Genomic DNA, 17,838 nt, shown 5'->3' with positions numbered 1-17,838 from the left:
TTTACATTTCGCAGTTGGTACGTTATGCCAGAGCATGTTCATGTATTAAAGATTTTTATGATCGTAATCGCATATTAACAAAGAAATTGCTAAAACAAGGTTTTCTGTATCATAACCTTAGAAATAAATTCGCTTAAATTCACTCAAAGTATGGTGATGGTGATTTAATTTCTAAATATAATGTTTCTTTAAAATGGCATTTAACTAATGGACTTTCACACCCATCATTTATGGAGATGTTTTGAAGCGTGTTCGCAAATTAAAATATCTTAAAGGAAATGTTAATATTAAAGTTTTCAATTTAATAAACTCATTTTTATCAAAAGGATATGATGTTAACGTACTTAAAAACATGTGCTTGTTAGTTTTTGATTCACTATATCTTTCTTCTCATAAAATGTGGAATAATTAATGGTATTACCATTTTATACCTTTGATTCTTAAATATTTAATCACCGTAGCTGGTTTCATTGGTTATTCAATTTTACAGTACCACCCCTTTAATATTTTTATTTTAATGTTACAGTACTGCCCCTGGATTTTGTTCACGTCATCGTGTCTTCGCTTGTCAATTACGTCTTATGCTACTCTCTCTCTGTTCCTGGCTACATTGATTTTTGTGACGTCATCGCTTTTATAATGCTTCATACCACATACTTTAACTTTTTTAGTCTACATGCATAGGTCATTGAGTTTTAAACGTTCAATTTTAATTATATTTTCTCTCTAACAGGCGTTTCTTGTTTGATTTTTTTTTGCAGTCACATAAAAGAAACAAGCTATGCAATATGGATCCTTTACACCAATTATTGCTGCTTCTTCCTGCATTAGCGCGATGATGATCTGAAATATTAACTTCATGACGCTAAATACTAAATTCTTTTTCTTTAAAGAAGGAATGTAGTTGATACTTGTTCGTAGTTTCATTTCATCGTTCCTCAAAAAGTTGTAACTCTGTTGCTCTGGTATCTTTTCTGCTATTGAGTAATTAAATGGTAATTATATTAAATGCGTTTTAATCCCCTTTTATTATTGTTTAATTTGAGTTACAATGCTATGAGGTTAAATTTTATTTACACGTAAATGTATCATGAATATTGTTGGGCCAAGTGTGAGGTTGAGCCGGTTTAAACCCCCAATGCTTTGCATTGACCGTTCCAAGGCGGTGACCCCAGCTTTATTCTTATATGTGTTTATGTTGTTTTGTATTGTGCTGTTTTGTACTTTTTGGGCAATCGGTCACTTGCCTTAAATAAAGGACCAACTAATTGTTTATAATAAGAATTCAATACTGCTCCAGCAGCTGGAGTTTCGATGATAACTTCTTTATATTGTTAAAGATTTGTCTTCTATAAATTTGATTTTCTTATTTTATAATGATTAAAATATTTATATTTGTGGATTTTGGAAAGGAAATCTTGTTCGTAAATTATCGATTATTACTTTCTATAACATTCAAAGTCGCAGAATTAATTGTAAGTTTCCTTTTCCGACACCCAAATCATCTAAATAGTGATCATTCAGTATTTTGTAAATGAAGCTGTAACGTAACCTTTTGCCTGAGGCTTTTTATAACACGGAACTAATATATTACTGTCACGTGATACTTGTACAAAATGGAGAACGTGAGTTCCGAACGAAAGCTGTTCGGCGAAGTAGTAAGAAATACGCATAAATACGGATCTACAACAAAGCCACAACCGCACCATTCGAAATATGTAAAGCATTTCATTTCCAGAGTTGATACGCTACAAGGCATCGCACTTAAATATGGGACGACGGTAAGTTCAAATAAAGTTAGAGATGCCATACTACGACTCCGAGTCAGTGTGGACGTTACATATGATTTGTCATCAATCATCATGTCATTTGTATAGTTGCAATGGGAGTTGCAACTGATTACACGTTTATTCATGTAAAGATGCCGCCTGTAATCCAGACGGTACTTTAATTGGAAATATTAGCCACATAAACTATTTTCTGGCATAAATAAACACAATTAGATAGTAAATTATTAAATAAACTCATAATGCCCAAATCAAAACAACTAACATGATATGGTATGCTGGCATAATTTGGATATTAATCAAAGTTTCAAACACGTCAAGGGTTTATTTAAATGTATATGTTTTTGGAATCTGGGTTGTTTCGCCCTTATAATACCTGCTTGAACATGAGTCGTTTCGCCCTAATACCCATTTGCTTTGGGTCGTTTCGCCCTAATGTCTGGGTCATTTCGCCCTAATGTCTGGGTCGTTTCGCCCTAATGTCAGGGTCGTTACGCCCTAATGTCAGGGTCGTTTCGCCCTAATGTCAGGGTCGTTTCGCCCTAGTCTCTATATATATACAGCGATTCAATCGGATTTATCTTAAGCTTTCACAAGCTGAATTAATTACCTTCTGTTGAACTTTAACAAGGGGTTTTGGGGGATAAGGGAATAAGCACATAACTGGCAATCTTCTGTATTGTTTTCTTCATTGTTTTTTACCATATAATTTGCACATAACAAATAACAATGTGTCTTTTGCACATAACAATGTGACTTTGAAAAAGTCGATCATCACAAACTTCTGCTGAAATGACATAGACTACATGTAGGTATAAACTCCAAGACCATTGGCTGGATCAGGTCATTTCTATAGGGAAGGTACCCAGCAGGTTGCTGTTGAGGGTCATAACTCTTGACAACCTCCCTGTCTTATCTGGCGTCCCCCAAGGCTCAGTCCTCGGACCTTGCCTTTTTCTCTCATGCATAAATGACCTCCCTGACAGTGTTAAGAGCAAGGTTAGACTTTTCGCAGATGATACTATAGTCTATTTAACAGTTAAATCCACCCAAGATGCACAAACCCTCCAAAATGATCTCTTTAATCTTGAAAACTGGGAATCCGATTGGTCAATGAAATTTAACCCCGACAAACGTGAAATCCTTAGAATAAAAAAACATCCTGTCCTTTTTCCTTTCAAACTTCATGGCATAGAACTAAAAACCACAGAGGCTGCAAAATATTTAGGTGTCACCATAAGTAAAGACCTTTCATGGACCAATCACATAAACAATATAACATCTCAGGCCAATAATTCACTCAGATTCATTAAAAGAAATATCATAACTTCAAATCAAAAGGTTAAAGAGACTGCCTACAAAACTTATGTAAGGCACCAGCTAGAATACTGCTCCACTGTTTGGCATCCTTGGCAAAAGTATCTCCAGGGCCCTCTCTTGCCACCAGGGGAAGCCACCCACATCTCTCACGAGGGGGAATTTCGCGTCGTTTTGGGCGAAAAGGGGAATTTTAGATCTTTTCACCAACCATTCAACACCTAAAATTGCTATATTTTAATGTGATTTACATAAATATGCATTTAATCAAAGGTTAGTAGCATTATACCAACTTGCAACATAGGTATAAAAGTATATTTTTTTTAAATTATTATTATTTTATTTTTTTTTGGAGGGGGAATTTTTAGCTGAAAAAGGGGAAAAAAGTATACTTTTTCCATGGGGGAAGCCGGCGATATTCGGCAGTAAAAAGTGCAATACGAGGGCCCTGAACTCATCTACAAAATTGAACAAGTCCAAAGATCAGCTGCCAGGCTTGTAATGACTACAATTACATCAGTAGTGTTTCCCAAATGCTAACTAATCTCAAATCGCAAACTCTAGAACAGCGTCATAACATCAGTAATGTCATCCTATTATACACAACTGTACAAAATCCAAAACAATCTTGTGTGGGTTGACCATCAACACCTGACACCCACCAGAAATCTGAACTACCTGGTACCATACTCACGGACACAGTATCACTAAAATTCATTCTTCCCACATAGTATTCGTCTGTGGAATGGCCTGCCTGTGTCCTTACAAGTTAGTCCCAGTATAAGTATCTTTACTGGGCAGCTGCATCCTTTCCACCAGTTCTAACTCTAATCTGTTTTTAACTTTTTATCTTAGCCTTGTAGCTTCTTTTATCTGATATCTTTTAATCTGTACCTAGTAATTTGCACCTAACATATTTTTAACAACTATTTTCTGACAACGCGTCTGCTTCTAATAATCGATCATATTATTGCAGTACCATGTAGATGTAGACTTATATTCTATATAGTTTAGGGTAAACAAGTCACCGATACATACAAAAAAAGATAATCCATATTAACAGTATACTCAATTCACTGCACATTTTTAAAGCAAAAGATTATATTGAGTTACTAACAACAACCAGAAGCAAAGATCTAGAATGAATTTATTCTAGGTCTTTGCCAGAAGACATTACAAATACATGTAACACATCCAGGGCCCTCAATCCATTTTAGGGGAAGCGGGTCGCTACCCTCATGAGGGGGGATTTTTGCAGCGTTTTGCTTTTGGGGTGATTTTTTTACTTACTCTCTCATTATTACATTTGTACATGTTTGCACTATATTCATTTCTTTTTTCATAATTTAGTATGTTTGACAAGATAAAATTGATATAGAATTGAGATATAATAATCATGAGACACATCTAATTAAAAAAAAATAATTTTTTTTTTACATTCAAGGGAAATTTTTCCCCCCAAAAGGAGAAACAAGTATACTTTTCAGGTGGGGGACTGCGGCCGAAATACGGCCGCAGATTTGATAGATTAAGGGCCCTGACATCAGACATTCAAACCATAATATATAATAGGTTTATTAATTGGTGAAAATACTTTTGGTAATTGTTATGATCTTTTAATGTCTTTTAAATGTCAAAATAAATGAACACTTCATTTTGTAGTTCATAACTTCATTCATGTATTTCCAACCACAACCTTCTCTCCCCGGTGCAATCAGACAACTAAGTCGGCCTGTGTCATGTTGTCTGACGGTCCATACAGTCTGGAGACGGACTTTAAAAAATGTGATGCTGTTATTTTGCTTCCCATATCGTCGCTGTTGTTCTCAAACCTCGTACATGTAGCTACAAAATGCCAACTTTTCAGGAGAGAGAAAAAAACGTCTCATTTTTTTATAACGATGTTTTAGAAATTGAAATTCTGTAAAAATACCAAACAAATGAAGCTGCAAAATACGGTATAAGCCGTAGACGTGTAAGTCATACTGATAAGTCATACTGACAGTCAGACATGGTAGCTATGATATTTTGTCACCACAGTTTTGTCATTTTTATGAGGTACGACAATTCGTCCTGATAGGAAACCTTGTAGTTGCAAATAAAAAAAAATATAAAAAAGTTTTTGTCAAATTTGTCCAAAAGAAACGACGTACCTATAGGTGAAATGGCGTCGCTACGACTTTTCGCCGGGAAAAAATCCAACAATCATTCTACAACATTTCGTCACGTGGCTTTTTCAAGGGCTCTGATTGGCGTAGAGCTACGAGATATAGCACAAAACACGCGCAAGACTTCATATATTCGGAAAAGACGAAAAATATATTTTGAAAATTTTGGAGCTACGAGGTTTGAGAACGACAGCGACGATATACCGGTCCCACAATGTTTGGATTTTCTCTTTTGACTTTGTGTATTTTGTGGACGATCTCTGCCTCTGTCTTCAAGTTCAAGGGCATAACGATCCACTTGTAAGAAACGACCCAGGGCGAAACGATTTGGGTGACCTAGGGCGAACAGGTATTAGGGCGAAACGACCCGATACCATGTTTTTGCAATTGACCAAGCCGAGTATTCTGAATTTTAAATACACTATCAACTATCTCTGGAATCTTCGGCGAGATAGGTCTCATGTCTAATCAACCCATCGAAATATACCAACTATCTCCGGAACATCCGTAAGATAGATCGAATCGTCAATTCAAAACTTCGGCTTTTGGTTTGATAATGGTTTTCGTTTTTTGTTTTTTTGTTTCGAGTATTTCTACACAAATCACATTGATGTTGGTTATAACAGGTACATGTATTGTGTTTGTTAAACTGTACGTGAGACATAATTTTGTGACATTAAAAAATCGGTTAACAGGAAGAACTCTGAGCTGTACATAATTATTACGTACTTCTAAAAGCTCAGAGCATTCATGAAGAACTAGTCATTATTTTTGTTTTTTGTGTAAAAACCATAATCATTTACGTATTAAGCCACTGGTAGAGTTGTGTTTCACCAATTAATCAGTAATATAATATGATATATTAAGAGAAAGATAATTATTAAGGTATTCATGCACAAACAATCATAATGGATATCAAACACACATTGACTCAAAGAGGTGTATTAAATTTCAAATGAACAAAGACGGACCTAGTTTATAAAATAATGTTATAAAAATTGTTCATACTGAACCATATTTTGTTCAGGCATATAACAATGAACAAGCCTATTTTTGTTTTAGCCTTATTATTCAAGATAAATACTATACAAATGTATGTCCTTGTTTGTCAGCATCATTCTGTGCCCAATAAAGAAAGAAAAGAATCCCTACATGATTCCCATTGTTATACAATACTTGTTATTGACAAACACGTTCATTAGTTTACATACCTGGCATGTTGTTGTGTGATTGTTATGGACAGTATATAAACACTGTATAAACTTATTAACTCTTTCTGCAGTGCTGGAACCGAATTTTGAAGGCCTTTGCAACAGTTTGGATCCAGATGAGACGCCACAAAAAGTGGCGTCTCATCAGGATCCAAACTGTTTGTTATTCTGATAGTTTTCTTTGAAAAAAAATCGAAGAAAATGCTAATTTTAGAAGTTCAGCAGACAACATTTTAGCAGACGACAAATTTCCCAGCATGCGAAGGGTTAACACTGTACATTTTATTACAGGTTGAACAAATCAAAAGAGACAACAAACTTTGGACTAACGACAGTTTATTTCTGAGAGAACATTTATTTATTCCAATAACAAACGAAAATAATCATCTTGTGACTGATGATTGCCAGATCCTCTCATACGAGGAGGTAAGGCCAAGATCAAACAGTGAAAACGTTACATGTGGTGCTACCGGAACTGATGTGAGCAGTCCTACACGTGACAAATCTCATTCTGATAAAAATTCATGTGTGGCAACGGAAAGTAAGGCAGCCAACAGTGAAAATAATATCACAGGTGTGGACTTCTTCTCAAAGTACGATAATAGTATAGCTGTGATAAAAAGTAAAGTGGAAAAATTGGAGAAGGAATCTGGGTTTGTATATTTTTTGTTTATAAATAAAATAAATAAGCATTCAAAACAATATGGTCATACCATAATTGTGTCCTGAATATCTGCATTTAATGATATCATTATTTTAGTTAGTTATATCATAACAAGTAAAGTAAACTGAAAGTTGTTTATGTGACCGAAACCAGAGAACAACATACCATTATTGATGTATTTTGAAAACTTTCGTATTAAGATTATCTGTGTTTTCTTTCCAAATCCATGCATTGAAATGGTAATATCAATTGATGTCCTTTGGACTATTCATTTAAGATAATAGATAATTAATTTTGAATATCAATTTAATAAACAATATGAATAAATAGTAATCATTATAAATCAAAATTGTAACTAGGGAAATGTGGAATTGTAAAGACTATACACATACACATTTTGAAGCAATTTGGTGACAAGAAAACTGTAAAAGCTTAAGGTTTTGTTCTCTACTGTTTAAGCACATAATTTTAGGGGCTGTTTAGATGAGTTGGAGAAGCTTTGGACTTAAGAGTCCAAGGTTTGCAGTTATGATCCCTTTTCCTGGCATAATGTATGGAATTCTTTCTACAACATCGAACAATTCTTCCCTGTATCTTTGAATCAAGTAGGGCAGTTGTAAGATACAAATGTACAGGCAGAGAAGTGGGTGCATAGAGTACTGGTTAAGCAGCTGACCCAGGGAAAGTATTAATTTGTTAACCCTTTCCCACTCAGATGCAAAATGAAAATGGCTAATAATCCGCTATCTGCAAACAGCATATAACCAGAACAGCCTGCGAGTGACCCGCAGTCTGTTCAGGCATTATGCTGTTTGCTGCTCATCAGTATCAGGGTTGGAAAGGAAGCCTTTGATACTTGAATCTACAGTAAGAAAGGTCTTTCATTAAATTTAACTTTCTAAGGGCCTACAAATGCGTCAAAATAGGTTTCTGAGTGGTAAAGGGTGAAATGACCACCATGATATGACTGGCTACTGGTAAAAAAACAACACAATAATTTTAGACTGCAAACGTTTCTTTTGCATAATTATACTTATTTTCGACATATGTTTAATGTCTGGGTGATTTTGTTTGCATCCATTTTAAAAGCTAAAATGAGTTTGCATGCATATTTTTTCTTATTTGTATGCTCATCAATAATTCAAATACGATTGTTTTTATTTTAATGGTTGGCCTCACAGTGTTGTAAGTAGTCATTATTACTTATCTTTCATGCTTCAGAGTTGTAATTAAGGTCTAGCAAAACTGTTCTGTCTCATCTTTTAACCATATACTTTTTGAAAAAAAAGTAAGGTATAATTGTCTTGAAAGATTAATGATATTCTTGTTTGTCAAACTAACATGTACATGTATTGTCACCGATTTTTTGCCTTCTTAATAAAGTACTGGAGAATAGCGCTTTCACAATAAGGAAAAACCTAAAAATGTCCCAATTGCTATCTGAAAAAAATCGAATTGAAGGTTTCCAAAAAGAAATTTATTTTTTTCTTAAAATTAATAAAGTGCAACATTAAGATGATTTCCCTATAATGCAGCTCTATGGCTTGGACTTAAGTAAATATAATTTTGACAACTTGACAACACTTAGTTTTCAATTCAAAGTATTTTTTAGCAACCAATCAAATACACCAATTTCCCAATTAAATCTGAAGACTTCACTATGCGTATTTTCCCAATTTCAAGTTTTTTCCACTACATTTAATTTATCCCAAATGGGCTGGTTTCATTACTGAGAAAAAAATGGGGGGGGGGGGGGATCGCTTATTGTATTAGTAGTATATTGGATAGAGAAAGTTGTTAAGAATAAAACAGATATTTCTTATACTAGAGTTTTTATATCATTTGTATCAGTTACCCATTATGAAACTGAAACATGGGACAGAATGGTTTTCCGAGAACTTTGCAGTTTCCTCTAGCTGTTTCAATCTTACTCAATTTCTTTGTTTTATGTTACACATGGTCTTGAATTTTGTCAATATGTGAAACATGTGACACATGCTTGAAATAAGTCAATAATCACTACCCTAATATGGGTTAGCTAGAATAAGATAATTACAATAATGAGATTTACATTCTCATCTGGCTTAATGTTCTGGATTTATCTGTGTGTGTTATAGCGTTAATTCAAGACAAAGTCAACTAAGGATGCACTTCCAGTTTTTTTTATTTAATATCCAGTATTTTGAAATAAAACCTGCAGATAAGAAATGAGGACATTATTGCTATATGTCTTCACTGCCAAATATGGCTTGTTTAAGCCTTACCCATTCAGAAGCGAAGTGAAAATGGCTATAATGTGCAAACAGCATAAAACCACAACAGCCTTCAAGTTACTCTTACTGGTTAAATGTACTTGTTTGTACTATACCATGGAAAAGTCTTGGGATTAATTAATGCATGTTTAATCAACAACAAACTTAATTTTTAGCTCATTGTTAGAATCTCACTTACCTACATTAGACCTACATGTTTTTTTTTGCGGGATCTATTTATGAGCAGTATACATAAAGAAGTTAAAGTTGTTTCTTGTCATCTGTGTACATGTATATGGTATTATAAATTAAAAGAGACATAAATTAAATCACTAATATACTTATTAACAATATTTTGTTTATATTTATGTCCCCCAATATAGTAGTGGCGGACATATTGTTTTTGCCCTGTCTGTTGGTTGGTTGGTCTGTTGGTTGGTTTGCGCCAACTTTAACATTTTGCAATTACTTTTGCTATATTGAAGATAGCAACTTCATATTTGGCATGCATGTGTATCTCATGAAGCTGCACATTTTGAGTGGTGAAAGGTCAAGGTCAAGGTCATCCTTCAAGGTCAGAGGTCAAATATATATGGCCAAAATCGCTCATTTTATAAATACTTTTGCAATATTGAAGATAGCAACTTGATATTTGGCATGCATGTGTATCTGATGGAGCTGCACATTTTGAGTGGTGAAAGGTCAAGGTCATCCTTCAAGGTCAGAGGTCAAATATATATGGCCCAAATCGCTTATTTTATGAATACTTTTGCAATATTGAAGATAGAAACTTGATATTTGGCATGCATGTGTATCTCATGGAGCTGCACATTTTGAGTGGTGAAAGGTCGACAAGGTCAAGGTCATCCTTTAAGGTCAAATATATGGGTCAAAATTGCTCATGTAATGTCACTTCTGCAATATTGAAGCTAGCAATTTTATATTTGAAATGCATGTGTATCTCATGGAGCTGCACATTTTGAGTGGTGAAGGGTCAAGGTCAAGGTCATTCTTCAAGGTCAAACGTCATATAGGGGGACCTTGTGTTTCACAAACACATCTTGTTTTATAATAAAATAATAATATATAATAGTATAGAATATATGTTGTAGATACCTAACTACTGTACATCATTATTGATATACACGCACAGCTTTGGACAAATGCAATTTAACCTCAAAGCCATTTTTTAATGTCAGAGAGAATTCTTTAAATGTTAAATTTTGGGTACAAACATACTTAGGTTCTAATTAAGCAACTTAAGGTTCTAATTAAGCAACTATCTCCTATTAATTCTTATCACATAACTAGCTATTACATGAACTGATAGTGAAATGTTTTTTGGTTTGTCACGTGTACATTCATTGCTCATAGCACAGCAACTGTTGTCTCTAAGTGTAAAAATGCCTTGCATTGTGATGTGCTTTTAACATGCAATTGATGCTTTGCATCATATTTTGCCTATAGGGGCTACAGCAGTTCTTCAGTTCAGTTTCAAGTATATTGTTCGGAGACTTGCTTTTTCCAACAGACTCGCCTCTGTGCTGACCGCTGAGATCCAGTATGACCTTGACCTTGATTCTCCGTATCAAATACTGGAGAAGGAAACCCAGTGCTGACTACCATGGCCTTGACCCTTTGACCTTAATTTTTGTCTCCATTAGGGTATTGGATTTTATATTTTCCCATTTAATATTTTTTGTTACATTTCTTATATATTTGGACTGGTGATGGTAAAGTTATTGCTAGATTCTCTTCAACTTTTAAAACTGTAATTGTATATTCCGATTTATTCATTCTGGTAGGTGAAGTGTTTATTTATTCCAAATTCAGCCAGAATAGTGCCTGTAGAAAAAACTTGGACAAATGTTACATTTTCTCTATTTGCATTCATAACCTATTATAGTTTTGTTAAATGTATCTCAGAAATTCTTTTTATTTGCCCTTACCTTTCAAAGAATATATTTTTAAAATTATTAAAGCAATTGACAGGTTAGGTATTGTTATCACCCTCTATTCAGCACATTTCGCTGTCAAGTTTGCGGTGTGTTGTCAACTTTTCGCTTATTACCACTCTATAGGCCACTATCTCAATGGAACTTGCTAAGAATGTTAATCTTGACAACATTAAGGTCAAGTGAATCTGGGTTACATGAATATAAAAACTGGGTTACCAGGACAAATCTTATTTAAAAAATAGCAATCTAGAAGCACCAGATATTACCCAATCTTGATAAAACTTGGTCAGAATGTTTATCATTACAAAATTTAGGCTAAGTTTTAATTTCGGTTACTCACATCCAAAACTAAATCTTCTGTTCAAATCTTTGAAATAGGTTGTTACTACTCTAGAGACTACATTAATTACTTTGCCTTGATGGAACGTTTGTATTGAATATATGTCAATGCCAACTAAAAATCTGGGTCACTTGTGTCCTAAAACAAAGTTACATGTACGGTACTAGGACGAATCCTACAATTGCCTCCTGATAACCACTCTAAAAGCCCATTTTTTTTACTAAATCTTGAAACAGAATGAATCTGGGTCAAAGGCATTCGAAAAAGGAAACCTTGTCAAATTTAAGAAAAACTGGCAATTGATGAATATGGGTCACACATGGTAAAAAACTCTGTCAAATCTGCAACAAAAGGCATACATTGAACTCATGTTAGCTCTTTAAGGTCATCATGGCCCTCCTGTATTGATTTTGTATTTTCTTTAATATTCTTTTATCTGGTATTTTATTTGCAAAATTTCAAACAAAAAATGCATGTGTTTTGTGCATGGAGTTTTCATACGTTTTATGGTTCACATTTTTTGCTGAATGCATGTTTGTGAAGTCTATACCATTGCCTTACAGTAAATATTTATACTAATTCCCCAGATACAATAAGTACATACCTATTTTCAATTTCAAGTCATTACTCCTACCAGCTTAATTACAGAACAGTGCAAATCTGTTACCTGCTGTCACCTTGATCAATTTGTGAATGGGAACCATTGGGTAAACTGTCTTATGCTTCTTATTATGTGTTTGCAGTGTACTTTGCTCTCTTCTACCTGGTAATGGTGATTATGAATAGCAGATTGTGCTTTGCAGTATTTTATATCATGCTTACACATTTAAGATGTATGAAAAATAAAATACGTCTTCATGGGCAAGATCATTGCATTTTAATTATTATTATTATTATTATTATTTTTGACTGCTAGTAATAGCCATTAGTTCATACATTTTTAATTCCTGGTTTTCAAAGTCAGTACATATTTTTAATTAAATAACCAATAATTGAACACAATTTGTTTGTCAAGTATAAAGGAATATAATCATTGTAATTGCTTTAAAACGTTTTGGCTAATTTTTGAAAGTGAAGTTTTACTTGTGCGTAGCGGAATACTGGTAATCAGGGCAATTTTATTTGCACATATAATTTACCCACAAAAGAACAAGATTGGCATAAACTTTTCACTCCCTTATGTGATATTTCTGATGGAACATTTTCAAACTTTTCAACCAAGTCATTTATTCAGAGAAATATGGCCAATTTGGGCAAAACAGTGGCTTTCAGTCAATGTGTTTTTACCCATTGCATTTAAAAGTACAAAAGGTATTTACCGGTAGTCACACGCTGCATCATTTCTGTGAAAGGATCATACTCTTGACTGTTGGATTGTGATGAGAACACATAATAGACTAAAGGACATTGTACTTGTTACATTTAAAATCTGTTAAAACCATTTATATTGTATTAAAATCATAAACATAAAATAACAATAATATTACCTTTTTGCCATGAAGGTCATAATTATGTTTATGTATATGAGCCGAGCTGTGGGACTTAAATGGGTCTTGATGCATGTGCTTAAAATGTCTACACAGATTAGTGTGAACAGTCTGCACAGGCTTAACCGGGTTTAAGCCTTCCACGTAAACTGGATTTTCCTTTAGAAGAGATCTCCTTTAACTCTTTCCCCCATTAGAAGCAAAGTGAAAATGGCTTTTGCAACCAGCATAAAACCAGAACAGCCTGTAAGTAACTCGCAGTGTGTTCAGGTTTTATGCTGTTTGCTGCTCAACAGTAACTTAGGGTTGGAAATGAAGCCTTTCAAACTCTTATACCGGTATAGTAAGAAAGGTCTTTAATTTTATTTAACTCTCTAAGGGACCACACATGTGTCAAAATACGTATCTAAGTGGTAAAGGGTTAAACAAACAAATACATTTACATGGAAATTGTTGTCCCTGATTAGCCTTTGTGGACTGCATTAAGCCCAGTTTTACATGGAAAGTGTTGTCCCTGATTAGCCTATGTGGACTGCATTAAGCCCTGTTTTACATGGAAATTGTTGTCCCTGATTAGCCTTTGTGGACTGCATTAAGCCCAGTTTTACATGGAAAGTGTTGTCCCTGATTAGCCTTTGTGGACTGCATTAAGCCCAGTTTTACATGGAAAGTGTTGTCCCTGATTAGCCTTTGTGGACTGCATTAAGCCCTGTTTTACATGGAAAGTGTTGTCCCTGATTAGCCTTTGTGGACTGCATTAAGCCCTGTTTTACATGGAAAGTGTTGTCCCTGATTAGCCTTTGTGGACTGCATTAAGCCCAGTTTTACATGGAAAGTGTTGTCCCTGATTAGCCTTTGTGGACTGCATTAAGCCCTGTTTTACATGGAAAGTGTTGTCCCTGATTAGCCTTTGTGGACTGCATTAAGCCCTGTTTTACATGGAAAGTGTTGTCCCTGATTAGCCTTTGTGGACTGCATTAAGCCCAGTTTTACATGGAAAGTGTTGTCCCTGATTAGCCTTTGTGGACTGCATTAAGCCCTGTTTTCCCAGAGTGTGGCTGATATGTTTTGTTGTCAATTTAACAGGGGAGGTAATTTGGAGGGTTGAGTGTAAGACTTTTGTAAAAGATCTACAGAATGTTAGGCAGATAAACACAGAACGCTTGTTATATTTATACATAGCTAGGCTTAATAGATGTACTAGTATGTACATGTAGGACATGTCTAACATTAAAACTGTGCCTCGAAAACACAATGGTTTACATGTACAGTTACAAATTCTAATTGTTATTGCAACCGGTAAACGACTTGTAAATGTGCATGTTAAAGAATATAAGCAGAAATGCATTTAACAAGAAACAAAAACATGATACATGTAACTATGTTCTTGAATTAAAATGTATATTTTATTACTGTAGACATTTTATTTAAATATTTAATTGTATAGTGTTTCGAGCCTGTTGATGATATCCAAGTATAAGAAGTTGTTTTTAGCTTTTACGGTCACTTTTGTCTGTTTTACGTCATAAACATACACCTTGTAAAAATAGTAGAGGTCACATTAATTTCCCATTCTGTATGAAATTTGCTCATAATATATGTGCCAATCATATCGTGGCCAAATAGGAAACTCTGTCACATGGGATCAAACTAGGTCAATTGGTCAAATCCCAGAGAATGCTTGTGAACTTTCTATATATAAGGGGCTTTTTTTCAAATCATCATGAAACTTGCAAAGAAGATCATTTTGTTCTATTTATATCTATGTTAAGTTTAAAACTATTCCATTTTGTTTAAAACTTTTTTTGCTAGGATGTTTGGCTGTTTTCTTTTTTTTGACTGAAATGAAACATAGTGGGCATGTAGACTATCAGCTTTTTATCCTATAAATAGTATCATCATGAAACTTGCTCTCATAATTTGCTCCAATGATAATTAATTTCTTGTTAGAGTTTTAAAATGAGCAGAGAAAATACCCAGTTTCATGGAGGTGATGCAGTTTTACTGGTATAGCAATTATTAAAATAGTTATGTTAACCATGCAGACTACTATAGACTTAATTTGGTTAGTCTAAAACAGTCCACCAACTTTAAGCCTGCCTCTATGCCTGATTTTCAAACTTGTTCAGAAAATGTGTTCCAATAATTTCACTGCCCACATCGAATCTATCTGTGGCATAAAAGGTAAAATAAGCTAAGTCAGAGGTCAAATTTATAACACTGTTATCACATCAGATCAATTTATAGTACATGTATGTTTCTTTGGGTCTCAGGTGAAAGCACCTGGGTATTATGCCCTCTTGTTGGTGTGTTATAAACTTACATTATTGTTTGACAGAGAAATGAATACAGTGTTAAGACTGTAGTTGAAAAATGTTAACAGCTCCCTTTAACCCTTTCACTCTCAGAAGCAAAGTAAAAATAGCTATATTCAACCTGCATTAAAACCAAACAGCGTGCAAGTAAAACCAAACAGCGTGCAAGTAAAACAAAACAGCGTGCAAGTAACTAGCAGTCTGTTTAAGTTTTATGCTGTTTGCTGCTCATCAGTATATCTAAGTTTGATAAGAAGCCTTTGAAACTAGAATTAAGGGCAATTATAAATAGAAATGAGTAAGAAAGGTGTTAAATTTCATTTTAATTTCTAAGGGATTACGAACAAGTCAACATGTGTTTCTGAGTGGTAAAGGGTTAACTAACCAAAATTATCCTACAACAGTTTTTGTACTTCAAGTAACCATGGTAACGGTTGCCCTATTTCTTTTGGCAGCTATGATGAGAACCTGAGCTCCCTGATCCCACAGCGCAAAAACTCAGACTTCACCCGAGCCACCCGCACCCCACCAAGACGCATTTCTGTCGAGGATCCGGATAGCCCAGTGCTTGTCATACGTTCAAACACAAGATCATTGAAAGTTCAGTCTGCAGTGAATAAGGCCGAAGAAGCCATCGATAGCTTGTTTGAATTGTGATAGCCGATCTCTATTCCTTACGATACACTGTAGTAATAATTTTTAATTGTCATATTATTCCACCCTTGTTTATATTATTAATTTATTTAGCTCACAAAGTGCTCATGATGAGCTATAATGATCACCTTATTTCTTGCGGCTTCCAGTGTTTGGTGTTTCTTGTCAACTTTTTGATTGGTACCACTCTAGAGGCCACTTTAAAAAAATCTTTATTAAGGTTTATCTTGACAATATCGAGGAAGAGTTTGAATCTTGGTCACATGCGTTAAACAAGGTCACAAGGTCAAATCTTTGAAAAACCTTGTTACCCGTCTAGAGGCCATATTTATTACTCAATCTTAATAAAACTTGGCAAGAAATGTTTATTGTGGAATTTTATAGGAAAAAAGTTTGAATATGGGTCCATGCGTGTCAAAAAATTAGGTCACTAGGTCAAATCCTTTTTACCACGTGAGAGGCCAACTTTATCACTCAATCTGTATGGTAACAATGTTTGCATCTTTGTCACATGCTTAAAAAATTAGGTCACAAGGTCAAATCTTAGAAAATTCTTGATAACCTCTTTAGGGTTAACATTTATGACTCAAGCTTGATGAAACTTGTTCAGATTTTTATCTTGACAATACCCTGGCCAAGTTTGACTTTGGATCTGATGGGTCTTAAAACTAGGTCATCAGGTCATAACTTCAGGGCCACCAGTATTTCCCAGTCTTGGTGAAACAAGCATGAATGTATATCTTATCAATATGAAGGCGAATAAGGCCATGTTTGAATCAGGTTCAAGTGTGTTAAACTGAATCAACTGAGCAAGTCCTCCACAACTTGTGTCGGTGAACTCAGTTAAGCACTTAAGGGCTATCATGGCCTTCTTTTTAGCTCCACTCTTAGAAATAGAGGATATTTGTTGGATTTGGTGGAATATTGATTTACACAGTGATCAAAGAAAATAATTATTTCACGGAGGCGCAGCATTTTCTATGATCACGAGTGAATTAAAATCGATTTTCCACTGAATCCAACAAATTTTCTTTTTTTTTTATGCTTTTTTTCACCGTTTATTTACATTGTAAAAGAGTTTTGGTGAAGAAATTCACTGGAATAATGACGTCATTTCACAGTAAAACAGTTATTTTTCACTGTTTGAAACAGTGAATTATCAGTTTTAATTGACTGGTATTTCTCTATAAAGCAACGGAAAGCATAAATTTAAAACACAAGCTTTTTTTAGTCCCCTGCCGGTTTCACCGGAGGGGACTTATGGTTTGCGCTCTGTGTGTCCGTCAGTCAGTCAGTCAGTCAGTCAGTCAGTCAGTCAGTCAGTCAGTCAGTCAGTCAGTCAGTCAGTCAGTCAGTCAGTCAGTCAGTCAGTCAGTCTGTCACACTTTTCTGGATCCTGCAATAACTTTAAAAGTTCTTAATATTTTTTCATGAAACTTGAAACATGGATAGATGGCAATAAGGACATTATGCACGTCATTTCATATGGTTCCTACGTCAAAAATTCTGGTTGCTATGGCAACAAATAAAAAATAAAAACAATTCTGACAATGGTGGAGCCGGTAGGGGACTTATATTGCTTGACAATAGTCTTGTTTCCCCTGTGTTGGCGTCTGAGCAGTTTCTCAAGAATGGCTTCATTGGAAAAGTATTTGTTGGACTGTTCATAAGACATTATCATATGA

At 34.6% G+C, this 17,838-nt stretch overlaps 1 protein-coding gene across 2 annotated transcripts; it reads left to right on the top strand.

Annotated features, from left to right (window-relative positions):
* The first annotated feature begins 1,584 nt into the window (after positions 1-1,584).
* Positions 1,585-16,175, top strand: LOC127844735 (lysM and putative peptidoglycan-binding domain-containing protein 2-like). Of its 2 annotated transcripts, XM_052375186.1 has the most exons (4): positions 1,585-1,781; positions 6,775-7,136; positions 10,931-11,064; positions 15,955-16,100. In XM_052375186.1, exons 1-3 carry the CDS (start codon positions 1,617-1,619, stop codon positions 11,016-11,018), a joined length of 615 nt encoding a protein of 204 aa, XP_052231146.1. In that variant the 5' UTR covers positions 1,585-1,616; the 3' UTR covers positions 11,019-11,064; positions 15,955-16,100. The 2 variants fall into 2 exon arrangements, with proteins under 2 accessions (XP_052231146.1, XP_052231145.1); XM_052375185.1 differs by lacking the exon at positions 10,931-11,064 and having other exon boundaries at positions 15,955-16,175.
* The last annotated feature ends 1,663 nt before the right edge of the window (positions 16,176-17,838 follow it).

The sequence above is a fragment of the Dreissena polymorpha genome, chromosome 9 (genome assembly GCF_020536995.1).
Source record: "Dreissena polymorpha isolate Duluth1 chromosome 9, UMN_Dpol_1.0, whole genome shotgun sequence".
NCBI classification, from domain to species: Eukaryota; Metazoa; Mollusca; class Bivalvia; order Myida; family Dreissenidae; genus Dreissena; species Dreissena polymorpha.
The sequence above is the reverse complement of the archived record's forward strand: the minus strand, read 5'-3'. Positions and strand labels throughout refer to the sequence as shown.

Bases quoted from the DNA above. Each gene is read 5' to 3' on its own strand.
- LOC127844735 (XM_052375185.1), top strand. From the start codon at position 1,617: ATGGAGAACGTGAGTTCCGAACGAAAGCTGTTCGGCGAAGTAGTAAGA. The intron at 1,782-6,774 runs GTAAGTTCAAAT...ATTTTATTACAG, and splicing joins CACTTAAATATGGGACGACG to GTTGAACAAATCAAAAGAGA. The intron at 7,137-15,954 runs GTTTGTATATTT...TTCTTTTGGCAG, and splicing joins AAATTGGAGAAGGAATCTGG to CTATGATGAGAACCTGAGCT.